At 30.2% G+C, this 16,289-nt stretch overlaps 2 protein-coding genes across 7 annotated transcripts; both read right to left on the bottom strand.

Moving 5' to 3' along the window:
• Positions 1–3,340: 3,340 nt before the first annotated feature.
• Positions 3,341–8,783, bottom strand: LOC113867459. Of its 6 annotated transcripts, XM_027502807.1 has the most exons (8): positions 8,714–8,783; positions 8,375–8,469; positions 6,333–6,469; positions 5,549–5,622; positions 5,358–5,461; positions 5,147–5,212; positions 3,635–3,934; positions 3,475–3,601 (listed from the first exon to the last, which is right to left on the bottom strand). In XM_027502807.1, exons 3-7 carry the CDS (start codon positions 6,395–6,397, stop codon positions 3,671–3,673), a joined length of 573 nt encoding a protein of 190 aa, XP_027358608.1. In that variant the 5' UTR covers positions 6,398–6,469; positions 8,375–8,469; positions 8,714–8,783; the 3' UTR covers positions 3,475–3,601; positions 3,635–3,670. The 6 variants fall into 6 exon arrangements, with proteins under 6 accessions (XP_027358611.1, XP_027358608.1, XP_027358607.1 ...); XM_027502806.1 differs by lacking the exon at positions 8,375–8,469 and having other exon boundaries at positions 8,714–8,777; XM_027502809.1 differs by lacking the exon at positions 8,375–8,469 and having other exon boundaries at positions 6,333–6,439; positions 8,714–8,776.
• Positions 8,784–9,920: 1,137 nt separating this feature from the next.
• LOC113867576 (alpha/beta hydrolase domain-containing protein 17B-like) lies at positions 9,921–13,431 on the bottom strand. The gene is made up of 6 exons (XM_027502970.1): positions 12,942–13,431; positions 12,049–12,085; positions 11,610–11,846; positions 11,470–11,517; positions 10,375–10,817; positions 9,921–10,287 (listed from the first exon to the last, which is right to left on the bottom strand). The coding sequence occupies exons 1-6, from the start codon at positions 13,244–13,246 to the stop codon at positions 10,215–10,217; spliced, it is 1,143 nt and encodes a 380-aa protein (XP_027358771.1). The 5' UTR covers positions 13,247–13,431; the 3' UTR covers positions 9,921–10,214.
• Positions 13,432–16,289: the final 2,858 nt, after the last annotated feature.

Here is a 16,289-nt window from a genome sequence, read left to right as displayed (position 1 = left end):
CATAGAGACCACAGCTTCATATTCAACAACTTGCTCCTCTATTTTATTTGGCGAAAAGTGTAACATGCCACTTGAACGATGGCATTAGGGATATGCAATGTAATGATTGATTTGTGTACATACATGCAACACCTAAAAACACTGCAAGTCTAATCTTTACACACGAAGAACATGGTTTCGATCTTATAATTTGATGCAGGATATTTAAGATTTATGATTTGGTTATCCAACGGATTCAACATGGGGATTCTCCATGATAGAATAACACATGACAACCAAACTTAAACAAAAAAGGGGTAAAATATAAGGAGAACGGATAGGGATGATAGAATAGGAGCATCTAAATTTGAGTAGAGTTAAGATCTAATGAAACCCGATTGGTAAACTTGAAAACTTACATAATTTTATAACTTTTTATATAATATGAAATAGATGAATCTAATAATTAGTTTAATAGTTTTTATTAAATAAATAAACTTTATAAAATTTTATAAAAAAATAAAATTAGTAAGTACTTCATTGCATACTTTATTTTAAGTGGTCTTGTATTTTAAAATGTAAATAAATATCAAATTTCGAATAACATATCTATTAATGTTCAAATTATTTAAAATTTGATATAAATAATTATAAAAATAATATAAAATATTCAATAATTAAATTAGTTAATCTTATATTTTATGAAAAGTTATTAAGAGGTGTAATAATCTAAGTTTGACACTTATGTCAATGGGTGTGAACTCGTTTGAGTATTAAAAAAATATTAAATTAATTTACTTTCGGAATCTAAGACAACAAGGTCCCAGAGCCATATTATTTCAGGACAACATTATGCTGAAGTTCAATCCATTAGCAAATTGCATTCAAGAAAAAAAGAGAAAGAGAAATATACTGTTGAAAAAGAAAAATGAAACAATTCTCCTTGCTATAAAATTTACATTAAACATAATCTTAATACCATTTTGAACAAGTATAACAAGCACGAATATTCTCGACAAAGCCAAATGCTTCCAAAGCATGAACGATTTTCTTGCTGTGTTTAAAAGATTTGTCGCAAATCCTCGTCAAAATTTAAACAAAATAATGTAGTACTAGGGTTACCCTAGATTGTCTCCCGTAAACATTGGCTATTAATCTTCATTAAACATGTTGAAGGCATTAATTAAACAAGCAATTAAAATAGGGGGTTTGGTGGTTTCAAATCAATAAAAAGAGTAGCAAGCAAACAAGTTTAATTAATTCAAACAATAGAAAGCAGCAATCCTTAGTTCATCCACATAGATTCTATCCTCATTCCACTCAAGATTTAACACTCATCCTATTTCCCATGAATTAGGTTAATTTAACAAACAAAAATCAACCTTATAGTCCTAACGAAATTACGCAATTTGTTAGGCTCTAATCCCTCATCCCAAGGTTACGCAACCTTAGAATTAAACCTAGGATTAAGCAATCCCTAGTTTAGAATCTTCTTAAAAGAATTAAGGTTAATTAAGCAATATCTCCCTCATTCACCATTAATTCAATTCAAGAAGCAAGGAAGAAGTAATTCATGAAAAGAAAGGAATTATATTATCATTAAAATCAAGGAACTCAAGAATCCATGTGAACTCATCAAGGATTACACAAAATTTAGCCCTCCATGGCAATAGGGGTCAAAAACGTAAGTTGGAAATGCAGAAAACTTAATGACATTAATGTAAAAATAAGAAAAATGAGAAACCAAACTCTAGGTTGGACCCTTAGCTGTCACCCAAAGTTGCCCTAAGCTCTGAAAAATCGTCCTAATTTAGTAAAGAAGAGAAAAGGTATTGAAAATGTAAGAAGTCTCTACTCTAATTTGGTAAAAATCTATTTATACTAAAGTAGGCGCCCTCCAAAGTAATTACTTTCATTCTTCAAAGTAAACACGCGTAGCATCAGTGGATTCTGAGCTCTCTAGAGTGTTCACTATCAACTTTAATAGTGAACACGCGCAGCACTTTCAATTTTCGCACACTCTGGAGTGTCCACTATCAACTTTGAAAGTGAACACGCACATTCTGCACACTCTCTGGAGTGATCACTATGAACTTTGAAAGTGATCACTTTAGTCCCTTTGCTGAAAGTAGCTTGCTATAGTGGTTATTATCAATCTTGAAAGTAGTTACTTTCACTTTAAATTCCTCAAAATCCAATAATTCTTCAAAATAAGGTTGGGAATTCCTGCCACATTATTCAAATGATTAAATCATGTAAAATAAACTATCTAAATCAATGTAAATTAACCAAAAACTAAGAAACCTATATTATTTAGCCTAATTGGAATATTCATCTTATTTACACTATCTAAGTTTATTCTTTTCTATAAGTAAGAAATGATATATAAAAATTTAGTAAAATGTGGATTTATCAGCCTCATTGTTTCCTCATCAGCTGCATAGTAGTGGATCTCACCCCCTCCTAGTGGTATCAAGCTTGAGAGCCTTGGCTGGAAATGTATATTGTCCCTGAGGAACACCACCAAAATAATCCTTGTAAATTACTATGTCCCACTTTTTCTCATTTAAAGTGTCCCTACCAGTAGCATAAGCTATTTCCCTTGACAGATTTTTTATTAGTTTTTCCCTCACTTTTTCTGCAATTCTTGCTTATTTTTCTTAAAGAATGAAAATATGGTGAATGAGAAGTCTTCCCAGTGTCACTTTGTGGTAAAAGTTTCCAGCGGCATTCGTACGTACTACAATTATACAAGTGATTCCATATGAATTTTCTCCCATTTTAAATGATTTAGTAAATACGTAGATCAAGCAAAATTGTAAATCTAGCTTTTACAATTCATATAATTCATATACTTGAGACCAAATTGAGGTAAATATATGATATACACATAGATATTCAAATAAAGGGACACAATAAGTATTATTCAAATTGGAAAAGTGTAACATGAATCTTGAACAATAGCATTAGGGGTATGCAGTGTAATAATTGATTTGTCTAATGACTATCTGGCATCATCTAAAAACACTGCATGTCAAATTATCTACACACGAAGAGCATGGTCTCGATCTTATAATTTGATTCAGGATACTTAGGATTATGCAAGAAATTCGACATGGGAATTTCGCTATAATAGGTTAACACATGACAATCCAAATTAAAAGAAAAAGGTAAAAATATAAGTGAGAAAGGAAAGGGACAACAGAGCAGCAGAATCTTGTACCTTGGGATGATGTCATCCCAGATAAATATGCCGAGTCCTTTTTTTTTCCCTTATAGATCTAAATTTGAGTAATCCAAAATTCTTATTAAATTAATTCATTTTCTATATCTAGAAGAGCACGAGAGCCATGTTACTAGAGTACAACATTTTGCTGAAATTCAATTCATTGGCAAATTACATTTTCAAGGAAAAAGAGCTTAATATAATGTTGAAAAAAATAAAGAGGAGACAAAGCCTCTTGCAAGGGATTCAACATGGGGATTTCGCTATGATAGATTAACACATGATAATCCAAGAAAGGGTAAAATATCAGGAGAAAGGAAAACAAAAATGCAACAAAACTTACATTCTAACATTTACATTAGAGTATCCACACAAAAATGGGTTGTGACATTGATATTTGCATGTCCTTAGAAATGGTCTTAACACCATTTTAAACAAGCATATGATCGGCCTGCATGAATATTCTCAACAAATCCAAATACTTCCAAAAGCTTCTTCAAGTGCCCGTTTCCTACTTATTTCTAGACTCCACCCTCCAGCCCTTGCTCCCCTCTCAGCTCTTAGCCTCATTGTTTCCTCATCATCTGCATAGCCCAGCATGTCACTCCCTCCTAGTGGTAAAGGTTGTGGGGCCATGCCTGCAGGCCTTGGCTGTCCTCCTGGAAATGTAGGTGCATATTGTCCTTGAGGAACACCACCAAATCCCACTTGAGAGTTTTGGTTTGCAGTCTGCCTCAAGAGAACAGATAAAGTTAATCTGGCATAAATTTTACTTAACAAATCTGCTCGATAACTCGGCAGCACAAAATGGATATTTGAGCAAAACACAGAAACCCTTTAAGGTGACCAGAAATTGGCTAAGGTTGTGTTTGGATGAGAAAATTAAAATTTTTAGAGAATTTAAAATTTTAAGAAATTTAAATTACATAATTTAAGTTTCTCTTATTTTAAAATATTTTGTTTGGATAGAATAATTGAATTTCCTTCCTTTCAAATATTTTTGACAAAATTAATTAAAAGCATGAAATTAAAATTATTAAATTAACCATAACTAAATAAAAATATGATTTGAATCATAATAAATGAAAAAAAGAAATTTCACATTCTCACTCTTTTGTTATAATTTAGAATTCTTTGATTAAAATCTTTTAAAAACCTCACTAAAATTCTTATATTTTTAAATTCTTTAAAATTAAATATCCAAACAAATTTTACCCCATAGAATTGTAAATTCATTCAAAAAATGAATTACTCACTTGAAATATCTCACCAATCACACTCTAAGGCAGAACATAGTTAAATCCCATTCTGCTGAAAGAAGAAACAAGGCTTCAAGCAAAAGCTTTGTTCATATTAAAGGCTTCAACGATCGAAATTTTAACCTCGCTAGTTATAGAAGTTTCAAGTTCAAATTCTCACAGCTGGTATCACAAATAACATTACCGATACAAATTTTGGCGATACACTCGCAAGAACGAACAAACACACATGACAAATTACATTGATCCATCTCACAATCTGATTCAAGTTGCACTTTCATAATGAGAAATGAAAAAAACCAGTAAGGGCAACCCAAAGCAGAACCATCTAGAAACTCAATCTGTGACACCATAATATCATATACAATGAAAATTTTCAGACTCGCTGCCCAAAGTCAATCACTGATTTATTATGTATACACACATTTTTCCAAGTCAAATATAGATCAAAATACCACAAATGCTGCTGATTAAAAAGAAAATAAATAATTATTTACACACAAAAAACAAAGGAGCTAGTTATATCAATAATCAGCTTGTGCAGGTAAAGTATATATGCTAATAGAGGAAGTAACATGATAAAACAAAATAAGCTCAATCTCCAATAACAGCCCAAGATCAACTAAGGTCAAATACTGTGCCAACAAAGTAAAATTTATAAAAATGGATATCTAATGCTCACCACATCATTATCAGTTTGTGCAGGTTGACCCTTACATGCTGCTAGGGCTGCAGCTAATTCTTCAGCCTGTTTAATTAGTATCAGCATAAAAATACATGAAAAAATGACAGCTAATTCGCTTGCGCAAAAAACTTCAATTTCATTCTTTTTGTGATTGAGGAGAGGCATATATGAAAGAGACAAACAATGGAAAGTCCATCCTCAGAAGTACCTTACGAGCTCGATTAATCATTATTTGTTCTGCATTTTCTTCCTGGTATTTGGCAATTTTTGCTTCAATATCAGAAACATCTATTCCTTCAATCAAGTTAAATGCTGCAATAGGGAAAAAAATCATCAAAACAAAGCAAAAGTCATAAAGTGAAACAGTTGTAAATATTAAACAAGATAATAGAAGCTCACTCATGTCTTCCACTTCCTCCAAGTAATCATTGTATTCTCTCAAAGATGGGAAATCATCTTCACGTTTATTAAATCTATAAATTTACAGTTAAAGAAGCATAATTAGATACTTGAATGAATTTGATATAACATGGCCCTACACACTGAGAATTGAAATTCTAATATAGTGCAATGGCCATTATACTTTTTCTTTTCTATAAAATATTCGTAATAAAGGCCTTCAAAGTGATGACAAAACCCATATTTTTAATATATCTATTCTCATTCATGAACTAAAAATATAGTCGATTTTAAGATTAGGAGGCTTAGCTCTTGGAAGAGAGAGAGAGAAATTATATATATCATGCCAATTTCCCAGCCACTTAACTAACCAAAGTAACTAAGTAGATGGTCCTATGTGTTCAATGATTAGACCCTTCAGGAATAAGTCCATAGGTATTCTGTAAATTTGTACAGATTTTTCAGTTATAATTGATGAAATTGGCAGTGAAGAAGTGAAGTAATGTAATAAACTCCACTGACTATATTATACACACAAAGAAAAAGAAAGAAACAAAAGCAATAACTAATGAAATACTACCCACCAAAAATGACACTATACTAAATGCACCTTATATCAATATTGCCCAAAAAATAACAGATAATTTAGCATGCAAATTCTGCAGGATTATTTTCGCATAAATTAAATGCATCCATGTTATTCTTTCATTACAAGTTTAAAACAAGAGAAACATATCATCCACATGCAAGGAGGATACAATGAGAAAAGGGGGGAAATAGTTACATGCTAGCAATCCTCCTCCGGATGGCTATCTCCTTATTGTGGGGATTGGTACTGGAGACCACCATTCTACTGCTATCAACTTCTCCTTCCCTCTTTTGTTCTTCTTACCTGAATTTTAAGCATTACAACAGTTACAACTGAAATAAGAAATACTTTTTTTCCTGTTTAAGAATCATGAAGCTTAAGTGATATATAAATGCAAAGGAAACATAATCAAGAAAACAATATATAATAAATCTTAACTCTGTTGAAAAGACCCCAACTACTTGAGAAAAAGGAGAGTGCAATTCATCACTGATTAAATCAGGCCACACAATCCCAAGCAACCCCCCTACTCCCATGTATTCTATACCCTTCTAAAAACAAATTTGAAATGTTCAAAAGCTCAAGAAGAACTCTTTAGAACTAAGAAAATTATATAGGATAATTAAATTCACAAGTTTAGTAAACTTTTTTGTCTTCAGAGTACAACTAGCAAAAAAATCCATGCACTAAAGCCAGAACATCTGAATATCACATCTGTCAGATGTTGGGCAGAGTAAAATAGTGTGTGCTTAGTACCAACAAAATTAGCACATCATTACAGTGCAGACATTCTAATTTCCAAGATAATATTCAGAAAGATCTCCTTTCATTGTTCTTTGATTGGAATATTTTCAAATTGAGAAAAATGATAGACTGGTTCTGAAAATACACTTCACTAGCAATTTTAGTCTTTAATTTATTCAAAGGTATAATTTAGTCTTTCAATTCAACTATTAAAAGCCAGTATATGTTAGAAAGTGATAAAAAAAAAAGAAGTAACATGAAACAGTATACCTCAAAAGGCTCAAACAAAGCCATCATTGGTTCTTCTGATAACAAAAAGCAGCAAAAAGTAATAATAATTTACTATATGGGAACACAACAAACATATACCCTTCTCATTCTCATGATAATGACCAAAATTTGTTCATTTGTTCAGTTGGTACAAAGTTTCAAGATGAACCAAAACTAAACTAACTAACTAACCAGTCAGATTCACTTGATAATCAAACATTCATCCCATTCTCAATCTATCTTAACCTCTAAGAATCAGATCCACACATGCAGACTAGAAATCATATGGTGTTGCTATGGGAGGGTATGGGAGAGAGCTGAAAGTTATTAATCCAATTTCTTTCTCAATTAATCTCTCTTTTCAGTACCAAGTTCCTTCCATAAGATAGGCAATTCAAAGAAAGCGGACAGATCTATATTCTATATTAAGATGATGGAGTACAAGCAATAAACCACAGATAAGAAATCTGACTCCAGTTTAAGCATTTGAAAGTATTCAGTATGAGCATTTGAATTAAACTAGAAAACCTGTGAGGTTCTATGGACTGAAGCAGTATTTTCATTTTAAGGTTCCACCTTAAAACCAAAACAAACCTAGGTCTATAGCTTCTGAATTTCATGTCTAACTTTGTCCACTACAAAGTTGCTTCTGAATTTCATGTCTAACTTTGTCCACTACAAAGTTTTGTATGAATCCTCTATTCGTAAAATCTCTTCTCCGGTCCTTATAGAGCACAACTAAACAGATTTTAGCAAGGAACTCGTTATGAACTTGTTAAAACAGAAAACAGAGCATGGACTTTTACAAGCATTCCGTGAGGTAGCATTACAAGTCTAGTTCACATTCCTTCATTTCAAAACTATACACACACACACACACAACCTGCAATGACATACCAAAATTTTGAGCAAGGTCCTGATCACATATAAGTGTAGACATTGCCACAATGCCACATTCAATCCAAGATTCGACATGACAGTAAATATGAACTGAACAAATAATTACTCCAACTAACACCCAAAACATGCAAGATGAAAAAGAAATTTTTTCCACGAGTTCTTGAAATCCAACCCACGCAACCTAACTCGATTCTATTCTCTAACATAACAGGAAATCTAACCCTTTCACAATAGATTCAATTGCAAATGCTTATAACTCATCAAAATATTAGCACGTGAGCAAAGTCCATGACAATAGGTAGCCAGAATTTAAGATGTCCAACCTAAGAATCCATGTACAAGGTGTGCAGAAACTAGGGTCCGAGACAATGCAAGTAAGGTAAATACTTTCAGCAAACAGTTGGTGTGCAAACATAACCTTATCAAAAGAGAAAACACAAACATGAAACAAGGTTTATGCAAAACTATCAGAAATTGAAAAATGAACTGAGGAGAGTGGGAATTACATAATCAAAATGAAAATGAAGAAAAATGAGGAATGTAGGAATATATTCATTAATTTAATTTGATTATGAGAGGAGTATTGTTGATTGCTGAGATATGAGACGATAGAAACAAAGATTCACAGAGATTGAAATAAGAGAGAGGAAATAAGGGATTACCTTTAGAAGCTGAAGGAGGAAGAGTCTGCTGCAGATGCCCGATGCAGAGCCAGAGAGGGACAACCAGAGGTTAAAAAGGTAAATAGCACAAGAAAAACGTCATCGTAATAATTTACAAAAATTAATTTAAAACCAAAACAATTAATAAAAAAATTAAGAGCTTATTTTTTTTATTTTTAAAAATATTTTAAAAACAAAATATAATTTATTTTTAACATAAATTTTATTTTTATTTTCTTCTTATTTTTTAAAATTATTTTAAAATATAATTTTTAAAAAATAAAATAAAAGCAAACAAATCGTAAGTGTTTCAAATGTAAGAAAAAAAAGATTTTATTTTATTTGTTTTCTACTGTAGGATGAATAGAGTGAAAGTGTAAAAACTAAAATTTATAATGAACACTCCTTTTCCTTCTATTCCTGGTAGTGCAATCCCAACTCATAAGTGAACGTTTTACTAATTTTCCATTGTAACGTTAAATTTTTTATACGATTCCTAATATAATTAATTTCATCTCCCCAATTTAACGGATACACAGATATTGGAAAGGAAAAGAATAAATAGAAGGAAAAATAAAAACTAAACTAAACATAAAATGAGCCACATAAAAAATAACAGCAAATTTAACTTTTTTTAATAAAAACAAAATTATCAAAACGTTGAGATTAATTTAACTTTTTTAATAAAAACAAAAAATTTCTCAAATTTTTTAAAATTTAAAAAAAGAAAAAGATAAAATTTTAAAATTTTAGATAAACAAATTTTTTGACTTAAACAAAAATTATTATTTTATTAAATTTGCTTAAGTAAATTTTTTTAATTTAAATTAAAATTACTTTTTATTAAATTTATTTAAACAAATTTTATTTCATTTAAGCGAATTTAAATTGCAGGCTACATTTTCCTTCAAAACTGCTAAAAAAATCTGGATATTAAGAGTTCTTATGACTATTTTTTAACATGAGAATTATTTTAATGAGTCATTAAAACAATGCAGATTAATACCATAGTTTCATAAATCTAATATTGGTATTAGATTAGGCCCCAATTGAAAATGGGCAATGCTCGTTCCGTAGTTAGCTTCGCGAATATAATACAATACTTCGCCCAAGGACCTCTTGGTAATAGGAAAGAAATATATTACCATGTAGTACGGTCATACCCCGAGAATAGAATCAAACTAAATGCAAATATGTTAGCATGTCAAAAAATAAAGAGGTTAGATTATTAACTTGTATTGAATTTAGTGGTACATGAATACATGATGATCTACACGGTTAAATCACTTTCCTATCTATTTCTTTTAAAACACACAAACAAGGCACAATGAAACATTTACCTATCATATATATATATATAATTTTTGGTTAAAAAGAGTTGAAGGCAAGAAAGTAGGCTACCTCATTCCGAGGCCAGGGCATGGCACAGGCCTCAGCAAGGGCAACCAATGAAATAATTAATGAAAAAAAATACAAGCTCCGCTTATCAGCTTTGTCATCTTTATGCATGGGTTGCTGTGGGCCTGAAACAATCAATATTGCACAATCCAACTGATCTCACCATCTCCCCAAAACTGCAACCACAAAACACAAAAATCAAGTCAAACACAGCATTACTGCATCATTTTAACTAACTACATTGGGCATGGTTTATAACTAACCGGTCAATGCTATTTCTAGCTTTTTCAGGTATATCTGTTCCATTATATGCCTTCTCAGGGCGATCTATACTCTTCCTTGATTTATCTCTCTTGTCTATGCTAAATCTTGACTTCTCTTTATGTTCTGTGCTTGCACTTGGCTTTTCTTTGTAATCGATACTTCTCAAATTCTCCCTTAGATCCATGCTGGGTCTTGATTTCTCTCTAAAGTCTAGGCTGTTCCTCGGTTTGTCCAGTTGATCAGGAATAGAACCAGATCCGGGTTTTGGATGTGATGACTTCTCCATGGCCATAATAAATTTCTTGAGGTGCTTTATGTATTGAGGGTGAAGCTCCAGATCGCAGTGATTTCCTCCTTTAATCCATAAGGGCTCGTACTTTTGTTTACAATGTTCCCAAAGTTGTTTCCCATGGGAGCAATTCACTACATCATCAGCAGTTCCCTAAAAGATAAATGGCACAAAGATCCATCTCACCATAAAAGCGTGGTTGAAAGTAGAAACACAACCTTAGATCATGCAATCCATATGCTCACATACAACAGTTGACCGATGAAAGAAACATTCAAACCCATAAACATGTTCCCAGATATCTAATATCTGCCTATATGTGGATCAATAAGTTATTTAAATAATGATTTTAGCATATTGGTTGGAAGAATATGAAAAATTTGAGACAGACACACTGTGTTTGAAAAATACATATAGGAAGTTCGATCAGGCATCAGCAATGACAGGTCAAGAAACGGCAATTGACAGCCAAACTCAAACCAGAATAACTCCAAAAAACATTAACAAGTTCATATGGTTCAATGAATTTATTGATGGGAATGATAATATTATGTACAAAAACCAAAGGAATATAAGTTAGGGACAACTAGGAGAAGGTGACCCAGTGCATGAGGCTCCCGCTTAGGGGGATTTGCGGAGGGTACATGTTCACATAATACATGCTAACCAATGAAATATTTAACAGGCAAAAATGGGAAATACACCATCATGACCATATAATTAATCCAATATAGCAGCCTCTTCTATGCAATGGTATATATATCTAATTTCTAACTATAATAATATAAGAGATAGCTATACTCACATGAATCACAAAAACCGGACAATTCACTAGGGGAATTTTATCAATGTTCTGCATCAAAAGAAAGACAACGATGTTAAAATGGATCAAAATTGAACATTATGAGTTATGTTTCACCAATTTAGAATTGATAGAGGTAAAACCTTATAAATATCAAACCAGTATGTGCGCTTCACAGGATACATGACCCTAAGTCCAGATAAGATGGGACTGTGGAGAATCACAGCCCTAAGGTTTGGTAAACGCGTTGCCAAATCTATAGTGGGTCCACTACCAACAGACTGCCCATATAGAACAATATCTTCCTCTTTTGCTCCATACTTCTCCCGCAGGCATTTATAAACAGCTTCTATATCTGCATAAGTGTTCTGCTCACTAGGCTGTCCAAAAACAATGTAAACAGTTAAGCTCAAAAAAAGAAGAAATTGCACAACTATCTATATCGCTGATTTTCTGTCATCTTTTTCCCTTCTATCTTTATTAATTTGTTTGATAAAAAGTAAAAATCTGAGGAAAAGTCTCTGTGAAAATACAATAACTTAATGCGTTTATTTAAATAAAAGTCTCTTTAGAGATGCATACCTTCCCAGAGGACTGCCCATATCCAGAATAGTCATAACTACAGGGAAAAAAAGAAAAAAACCAGACATAAATAGAGTAAAGTAAATTTAGTCCTTTTTAAAGGATGCTTGAGAGTTGAATTTTAAAGAAAGAGGAACAGAGGGAGAAATCTTTTATTTCTAATAAATATTCTCTATTTCATAAATTTTTAAAATAAAATAATAAATAATATAAATTTAATATATTAATTTTTTTTATTTTTCAAAATATCATATAACTCTTTTAATCTTAAAAAAAATAATTATCTTCATCTTCCTTTTCCATCGAAAATCTAACTTCTAAATATATAGCATTAGTTTACGAATGGTATAACATCAATCACATTAATCCCTAAGAAATGAAAATTAGGTTCCTGAAATATATATTTTTGTCCGTGAAATTAATCTCTAACTCCATCAATTTAAGGTCTATTTTGATAAACAGAAAACACGTTTAAGGGTTCCGTATGTGATAATTTTTACTTTTTGGGGAAAATTAATATGATAATGCTATATCTTTCAATAATTAATTTTACTATATAGTCCCAGTACTTGTTTGGGGAGCATTTGGAATCAATTTCGCATGTTATGAGACAGGTTCATCGTAAAATTTATGATAAAAATTATTTTATTCACACATTTTAAACATATTTAACGACCCAAAATCAATTTAAACCAAACACAGACTTAAGTAATTATCTGGTCTATTTGCTATTTTAGCAAAGAAGACTAACACGAAACAAATTTGAATAATTCAAAGACTCACTGACTAATAAAAATAAAGCACTATTTAAACATTAAAAAAAAGTAAATTTGAAACAACCAAAATATACTATTTTATTAGATAAAAATAGTAATAAGAATTGAGAAACTGACCCCATGAGATTAACTCGGAGGTGGATACTGAGTTGCCTGAACAACTCGTACATCTGACCCAGATCAGCGGCGTTTCCGTGCGAGTAAAGCAAAGTCAACGACGCCGTTGGGTTCTTTATATACATCGCCACCACGCTGTTCCCTCTCTCCGTTTGCACCTTCAATACGTCGACGTTATCTCTCGTCGCCACCTCCACCATCCTCACCTTCCCCTCCTCTTCCTCCTCCTCTACCACCGTGTACGACGGCGGATCCGGCGGAAAAAACGCAAACCTCGCCGCCATCGACGACGTCACCGCTCCCATTTCTCGAAAAGAAAAAACAAAAGAAAGAATAATACTAAAATAACACGAAATTCAAAAATCGTGAAAGTGGAAACTTCCGAAGTTTGGGTTGAATATATTCCTGTCGTGATTTTGGTTTAAGGGAGTGTTTGGTTGGAGCAGAATTGTGAGAAACGCAAAAGGAAAGTTCGAGTAAATATGTTTTTTAATCATTCAAATTTTAAACGGTTTTATTTTAGTCTTTATATTTTTAAAAAATATTTATTTTAATGTGTAGTTGTTTATCTTAATTATTGATATAACATAATAATAAAAAATAAAATAGAAAATAAGAAAAGTAAATTTTAAAACATTAAATATAGAATGATATTTATTTAAAGTTAAAACCTAACTTGAAACCTAACATGAGTGATGGTTGCAATTTTAACGACTAAAAAAAATATTTATTTGTTTTTATTCACATTTTATTTTTATTTTAAAATTTATACTTCAAATTAATAATTTTTAAAATAAAATATATAGTAAACATTAACATAAGTTAAATATATTTATTATCTTAAATTATATATAATTTTCTGAATTTAAAATTAGAAAATACATCAGTTTTTGTTTCTTTAAAAATTCTCTCTTAAAAATAATTTTAAGGAATTTTTTTATTTTTACAGTTGATTGAGCTGGTTGGAGTGAGACGGGGGTTTTGAGAGGAGAGAGCGAGAGAGAGAGAGAGAGAGAGAGAGGGATTTCCGGCACGTGGAAGAGGAAGATGGCACGTGCGAAAGAAGGGAATGATTGGGTGTGACGGCGATGTTTTAGAGACAAATCCGTGACAGTTCCCTTATTGTCGCCACGTGTCCGTTTAGATTCTCTTCTGGATTGTAGTGTCTTTCCATCATTTCTGAACGTTCGTTCTAATTATAATTTATAAAAAATTTGAATCATTATTTGTCCCACAAAATTATATAAAAATATTTTATTTACAGTTAATATTATAGTAATTAATAAACTTTAAAGCTATATAACTGTATTCTTATTTAAAAGATAGGTTTTATGACTTAAATAAAATTTAATAATATATTAATTACGTTAAATCCCTATTTTAAAATTAAAATTTGTAAAAAATATTTATTAATTAATATGGTAATTAGAAAGAATGAATTAAAAATAAAACTATACATAAATGATTGGCGTGTGATATTAATTTCATTTTAATATATATATATATATATATATATATATATGAATAGACTAAAATAGATACATATAATAGAGTAAATTGTTGGTTAATAATAAAGTAGAATTGGTTATTAGTTCAATAGTCAATCAAATGGTATGCACTTGTTTGATAATTTTGGAAAATAAATTGTTTTCAAGTTGAAAATTAATCTTTTTTCACTTACGAAATATGTATAATTTAAAATAAAATAAAAATGTATAGAATATTATAATTAATAATTTGTTTACTGTAACTAGTGTAAATGTCCAAGAATAATAGAAATATAATCATACTTATGTTTACATTGAAATTTTTCAGTGGTCGGTTTTTAAATGAAAATGCAATTTTCTAAAAGAAATAGTAAATAATGAAATTTTGTTTTCTAATTCAAGCAAAACTAACATGCTATTTTGTTAACCCAACTTTGTTTTATTCGTTTTCCAGCTTTAATAATTAAATTAATGGTTTTATTAATATTAGTTTATAAGATTGATTTTAAACATTTAAAATTATTAAAACATTTTTTAAAATTTAAAATATAACAAAAATTTTTAAAATTTATTAATTTTAAATATTTAAAGTTAATTTTAAAATTTATTGATAACATTTTCTTTTAATAAATTTCATTATTTTTGTTGTTGCAGAATCTGCGTTGGGTTGTCATCTGCTGTGCCGACACGTCCCAAGTGCAATTTGAAACGACAACTGTGATTCACGATCCCTAAAAATATAATACATTTTAGTTAATTTTCTTACCTCGTTTAAGATTATAATATATAAACTAAAAGAAATAATGAATTAATTAGAGTCCTTATAATTTAGCAAAAAAATTAGAGTCCTTATAATGTAAAGATATTTTATTTTAAACTTAAAATATATGTTCATATAAAAATTATTAGATTTTAAATTAGTTTTTTAAAAAAATTAGTTCGGTTTCTTTAATAAATTAAGCGAATAAACAATTAATTCCTTTCGCTACTATCAATATGATAAGTATAGAGTTTCAATTCAACGTTATTACGTGTAGACATAGGTTCTTATCTTAATCAGTATATAAAATTATTATAAAATAAAAAAATTAAATTAAATTTTGATTTTCATAGAAGTTTTAATGATTAGAATTCATCTCTAATATTGAAACGTTATGTTAACGTTGTAGACACTGTTAAAATAATATTACCCATCTTTAATAAAAGTTATTAAATTTGGTTTTTAATAAAATATGTGAATAAAAAATTAATTGTCTTTAACTACCTTTTTTATATTGAGTTAACTAATAGAATTTAATTTTATTCATTTTTTTATATCATTTTTCTCCCTTTACATGGACTTGTCCATAAATTTACTTTAAAAAAGTCTAAAATATTTTACAATAAAGAGAAAAAAAGTTACAAAAAGAAAGAAAAAAAAAGGTCAAATACTTCTGGTGGATTATTGCATCCTCCCTATCCTTTCAATAAGAATTTTACAATGAGCACAGAGAATGATAACTTGTGACCGTTAAATAGTACAGAAAAATGAGAAGTTAGGATTTAATAGGTTTTAAGTAAATATTTTAGTTAATAATATGTTGCAGAAGGATATGATGTGAATGTAACAATTTGTTAATGAAAGATAAAAATGTAAATATTATGAATACCTTGATCCTTGACTTATTGAAATCTATCGAGAAGCTCTATAATGGAATTTTGTTTTGTGTTGCTCATAATTCTGCTCCAACCAAACGCTCCCTTAAACCAAAATCATGAAAGAAATATATTCAACCCAAACTTCAAAATCTTCCATTTTCATAAATGCACTTCAATGACTCAAAATTAAGTTTTTTTTTCCCCTTCATTTTAAGAAATGGGA

This window comes from Abrus precatorius, unplaced genomic scaffold (genome assembly GCF_003935025.1).
Source record: "Abrus precatorius isolate BTA unplaced genomic scaffold, Abrus_2018 Scaffold5, whole genome shotgun sequence".
NCBI lineage: Eukaryota > Viridiplantae > Streptophyta > Magnoliopsida > Fabales > Fabaceae > Abrus > Abrus precatorius.
This window is presented reverse-complemented; position numbering and strand designations above follow the sequence as displayed.